Source organism: Phocoena phocoena, chromosome 2, assembly GCF_963924675.1.
Source record: "Phocoena phocoena chromosome 2, mPhoPho1.1, whole genome shotgun sequence".
In the NCBI taxonomy this organism is placed as follows: domain Eukaryota; kingdom Metazoa; phylum Chordata; class Mammalia; order Artiodactyla; family Phocoenidae; genus Phocoena; species Phocoena phocoena.
This window is the reverse complement of record NC_089220.1, coordinates 25,492,874-25,498,152: the sequence shown is the minus strand read 5'-3', so window position 1 is coordinate 25,498,152 and position 5,279 is coordinate 25,492,874. Positions and strand designations below refer to the sequence as shown.

General features: G+C 60.1%; 1 protein-coding gene across 1 annotated transcript; it reads right to left on the bottom strand.

The window, feature by feature from the left end:
• Nucleotides 1-2,077: 2,077 nt before the first annotated feature.
• On the bottom strand, nt 2,078-4,408 carry IRF2BPL (interferon regulatory factor 2 binding protein like). The gene has a single exon (XM_065872389.1). The coding sequence runs from the start codon at nt 4,406-4,408 to the stop codon at nt 2,078-2,080; it is 2,331 nt and encodes a 776-aa protein (XP_065728461.1).
• Between the last annotated feature and the right edge of the window lie 871 nt (nt 4,409-5,279).

Sequence of the window (5,279 nt, the reverse complement as noted above, 5' to 3'; positions counted from 1 at the left end):
CAACTGCCATTTATTCACACCTCCAAACACACATACACACACACGCACGCACACACACGCACACAAACACAGAGTCATGGTTTCCACTACTTCAGTGATGGTGGTGGCAAAGCAGGAACAGAAACTGAAAGCATGTTGTTAACAGCAAGTCTGAACACCAACCCAACCTCCACCTCGGTGTTCTGGGCTAACCAGTGACTTGTTTTTCCCCAAACTCACCTGCTCCTTTATTCCCTATTCCTCTGGCCTTGTGCGGACAGTCCTGGCCCAGCTTGCCTCCACCAGGAATGGGGTGTGGCCAGGAATGGATTTCTGATAGGATCTGGGGCTGTGTTTTGCTTCCTCCCTCCCCATTTCCTACTCCCCTTCCATTTGCCTCCCAGGAAAGTACAAGGTTCAAACCAGGTTTGTTTGCCTTCCCTCAGAGCTCTGGGAGGGCTCCAGAGCCCTAAAGGACATTCCAGTCCCATCCCCATCCCTCTGTACCTCACAAATGCCACCAAAAAGTCAACTAGATGAATAATCGCATTTCTTCACCAGTGGGGACGGGTTCTATTTGGTGTCATAAGCGATTGTTCCCCAGGAACACGGTTTGGGGCTCTCTCTTCCCCACTCTCCACAACCAGCTAAGTGTCCTGCCTTTTGAAATTATTATCCAAAAAGGAAGGGAAAGAAAAAAACGTCACGAATGAGGTGAAACTGCTCCTCCGATGCACGAACTGGAAGCTGCTGGGAACTCAGTCCTGAGAACATGGATTTGTTTCCCACTTCCCACACCCCTCCTGCCTCCACTGCTGGCTCCCAGCTGTGTGACATGTTTGCTTTAAATGTGCAATAACAGTGATTTCTGCCACATCTAGGAGGCAAAGCACCCCGGTTTTGTCCTGTTTCCCCCACCCCACTTGCATTAAGTCACAGCTGCACTGAGTATCAGCATATACTCAGGGCCACAGGGAGAGGCACCAAAAAAGCATTCCTGACAATGCTATTTGCAGCTGGGGTGCGCGTCAGGGGAAAACAGAGATGCTGAAGAGTAAACAGAAATCGCTTAGTCAGCAACTGTCCTGCCCCAGAGAGGTGAGTGTAAATAGTCTGGTACTGAAGGGGAGGGGCAGTCAGCCAGCACAGGGCCTTCTACAGATGCCACCTCTGAGGGCTTTCAAAGGCACCAGCATTTGTGTTCTACGGTGGAAGTAGGGAGGGTGTCCCCCATGTTGGAGCTGTGTGGTCTTAGCCCTAGAAAAACACACTTGCTGACTCGGGGCAGAATTAATATCAATTGAATTTATTACAAGTTACTAAGCTCCAAGGCACATTACAGTGTTCTGTTAACTACAGAAATGTATAAAGGACAAACAGAGCAGATTCTCCATGTCTAGCATTTCGCTCTACTGTTCAAAAGCATCCGTGCATCAATAAAGCAAAAACAAAACAACACGTGAAGATCCAACACGTTCAGGTCAGTAGAAACAAACCAAAACGTTTTCCCTCACAAACTTGCAACAAAAAACACCCACCCACCCCAACACCCCCCTTACCATTTTGCAAAGGAAACAAAAACAAAACAAAATAAAGTGAAGACTTCAACACTTGGGGCTGTTCAGAAATGAAGCTCTCACCATTTTATAGCGTGATTTTTTTTTTTTTTTTAGGCAGCAACACTGGCCTTGGCAAAAAAAAAGTCATTTTCTTTTGTGTTTTTCTTTCTTTCAGTGAGTGCATAACAATTACAAAAATACACACCAGCAGCAGTCGTTGCTAAAGGCTATTAATTCTGTACCTAGGCAAACACTCTGCCACCAATAAATGCTAAAGAATATGATGCAGGTGACGAACCAATACTTCTTAACACAAACCAGCTTATCCTTCAAATGAAGAAGTTACATACCTTTGTTTCAAAATATAGAAACATACGACGAAAATAATGTCTATACATAAGACTAACTTTTTGCAGTTTGTTATATTCACAATTCTACATCTTGGGAGTGAGGGAAGAGAGGGTCGATGTGGGTGGGGGAGGGGCCCTCTGGACGGGAGAGGAGCTGGTCTGGGGCTAAGGAAGTGGCTGTCTTGTGGTTCAAGGGTCTCTCTCCTTTTTCACTTTAACATCCCCAGCTAAGATCGTCGCGATTTCGCCCTGCATGAAGGCCCAAGGTACATTCGACCCAACCAGGGGGCATTTCTCTCCGCTGGGGCAGTACACCTCGCCGGTCGCCCCCTGGGCCTTGATACTCTCTCTAGAGCAAGGGAAGCAGAATTTGTGGCTGGGAACAGAGGGGCACTGAACGAAATGCGTGTCCTCCAAACGTTCGTGGCAAATGGTACAGCAAAGGGGCCCGCTGTTGGCCATAGGGGAATCCGGAATGTTTTGGGGGTGCACTTGGTCCATGCCCGGGTGGGTGCTAGGCGGCGGGGGCGCCACCTGTAAATTCAGGTCCCCGTTCCGTGATGCCAAGCGGCGCTGCCCGGGTACGGAGGCCGGCGACACCGGGCTGCTGCTGTTGCGCCGTGCGGACGCAGTGGTGGAGTGCACAGAACTGCCATCCTTAGGCGAGTGCGCCGTGCCCAGTGTGTCTGCCACCGACATGAGGGCGGCCATGGGCGACGGACCGTTCTGAGGGGCTGACTCGGGCGGGGTGGTCCGGTTGGAATGGGGTCCCAGGGGTGGGGGCGGCGGAGGCGGACCCCCTGCCGCATGCCCCGGCGCTGCAAAGCCTCCGGCCGACATGGTAAGCTTTAGTGCCTCGCTCTGGTTCGCCATCCACTGCTGCCTCTGCTGCTCCTCGCCCAGCTTCAGCGCGCCCTCGGCGGAGTCCGGGGGCTCGGGGGACGCCTTTCTCTTGCGCAGACTGGCAGCTGCGCCCCGGCCCGAGGGGGCGGCGGGCGGCAGGGCCCCGGTCCCCGGGGGCGCGCTAGGGGCGCGGCTTAGACTCACCAGAGCCGTGGGCAGCATGGGGCAGCTGGCGTCCAGGTAGGGCTGGGGCAGCATGTCGGCGCCGGGCACGCCCTCCTTGAAGAAGCGCACGGCCTCGGGCAGCAGGTCTCCAAGTAGACGCCAGTCCCCGGAGCCGTGTTTCTTCTCATACTCCAGATACTTGAAGCCGGAAGAGAGACCCCGACCGAAGTCCTTCATACAGTCCTGGTACATCTGCTTGGCCACACCAGATGCGCTAGAATACACGTTGCCCGAGCCCGTGGGGTACTCAATAAACAGCTTCAACTCGTAGTCCATACCAGGCTTGGAGACGGCGTCGAAGGCGAAGACGCGGCCCAGCAGCGAGTGGTCCTTCTTAAAACGCACCTCGTAAGGCGTACAGCCGGCCAGCGTGAGCAGCGTGTCGCGGACCATCTTGGGCTTGTTGGCCCACTCCTCCGCGCGGTTGCGTAGGCTCTCACTCAGCTCAGCCAGGGCTTCGGCGTTACGCTGCTTCTCCTTCAGCTCGCGCTCCTGGTCAGTGCTCGACACGGAGCCGGGCCTTTTGCCACCAGCACCCCCGCCCACCTCGGCCACCGACGACGAGGTCGAAGATGACGCGGAGGACGACGCGGCCGATACGCCTGGGCCGCCCCCGAGACAAGCTGGGCCCCCGGGGGCCCCGGGGGGCGCGGGCGTCGGGGGCCCACGGCTGCCCAGACCATGAGGCGGCGGTGGGGGCAGCACGGGGGCGCTGGCCGGGCCGTTAAGCAGCGTCTGCGGCAACAGGTTAGGGGGCACGGTAAGCTGGGGGCCTCCGCCACCCCCCGGGTTGGGCAGCCCTGTCACTAGTCCACCATGCGTCCCGCGCCGAGACGCCACCGACGCCGCCGCTGAAGACGAGTTGGGGCTCTGGCGGTTCAGCTCCGGGGGTCCCTCCTCCGGTGTGGGCTTGGGGAAGCCGTTGGGGCCCCCCAGACCGTTGGGCAGCCGCGCGGAGTGGCTGCTGCTTCCCAGGCTCACCGGTGGTGGAGGATATTCGAAGCGGCTGCGCTGTTCCACCGCGGCGGCGGCGGCGGCGGCAGCAGCAGCGGCTGCGCTCAGACCATAGCGCTCCAGGCCGGACGGGGCCGCCAGCACCGCAGGCTTGCTGGAACCATCGACGTGGTTGAGCTGTTGTTGCTGCTGTTGCTGCTGCTGTGCGGCGGCCGCTGCCGCCGCCGCCGCCGCCGCCTCCTTAGCCGACAGGGCCACCGTCTTGACCCCGACGGGCGGCGGCGGCCCGGGGGAGCGGCCGTCCTGGAAGCAGCCGTGCGCCCGCTTCAGCTGACGCGCGGTCTCGATCACAAACTCGATGCGATCCGCGCCCTCGTAGTTGACGCAACCGCGGCATACGGGTTCCGAGAAGTCCCAGATCATGGCCCAGGGCATGCGGGGCAGGTCGCACAGGTAGCAAGATTGTCTCCGGGACGAGGACACCTGCGCCGCCGACATGATGCCGGCCCTCGGTAAGGTAGGCCCCCGCCCCGGCTGTCTCCGCGGCGCTTTCTCCTCCCGGAGGGCTGGCCGGCTGGGGAGGGAGTACGGCTGCGGGGGAAGGAGGGGGGGCGAGAAAGTTCTGCCCCAGGGGCTGGAGGAAGCGCGAGTCTCCACCGCCCGCGCAGCGCCTCGCTGCGGGGGCTCCACCGCCCGGGCAGCGGACGAGTTCAGCCCGCTCCTCGCCCCCACCTCCTACTGCGGCTGTTTCGTCGGGAGGGGAGCTCAGGCGCCTTCTTCCTGGTGTCGCAGACCCGGGCTGGAAGCTCCGGGCCCGGGGGGAGGGGGCGAGGGTGCCGGGTGCTGGCCGCCGTTGGTTCTTGGCCCCCTCCCCGGAGTGGCTGGTGCCTGGAAGCTCGAAAGGGGTTGTCTCTTCCTCTCCCCTGGGGGGGACCCCCTACGACCTGCGTCCTCTCCCCGCCAGGCTCTCTGGGACGAAGGGTAGAGGGTTCAGTGCCACCCGGTGCCCGAGTCCAATCTTGCTGAAGTCGCTGCTTCCCCGGACGACCGGGGGAGGGGTTGGCAGCCGAGAGAGGAGCTTCTCCCCTCTCAGCGTCGGCCGTTCCGCTGGCGTTAGCTGGGTTTGCACGGCCGGAGGGAGCCGCCGCGGCCACTGCTTCCAGGACGCACGAGAGCAGAGGAGAGGAGCGCACGCACGCAGGCTCCCGCCGCCCCCAGGCCTGGCGGGCGCCCGGGCCCCCGCGGCTGGCGGCGCTCACGTTGGCTGTAGGGCGCTCGCGCGGCGCCTCGACCCGGGTCGCATCCCTTCCCGCTCGCACTCGCCCGGAATGTGGGGTTGTGATTGTTACTCTACGTTCCGGAGGCGCGG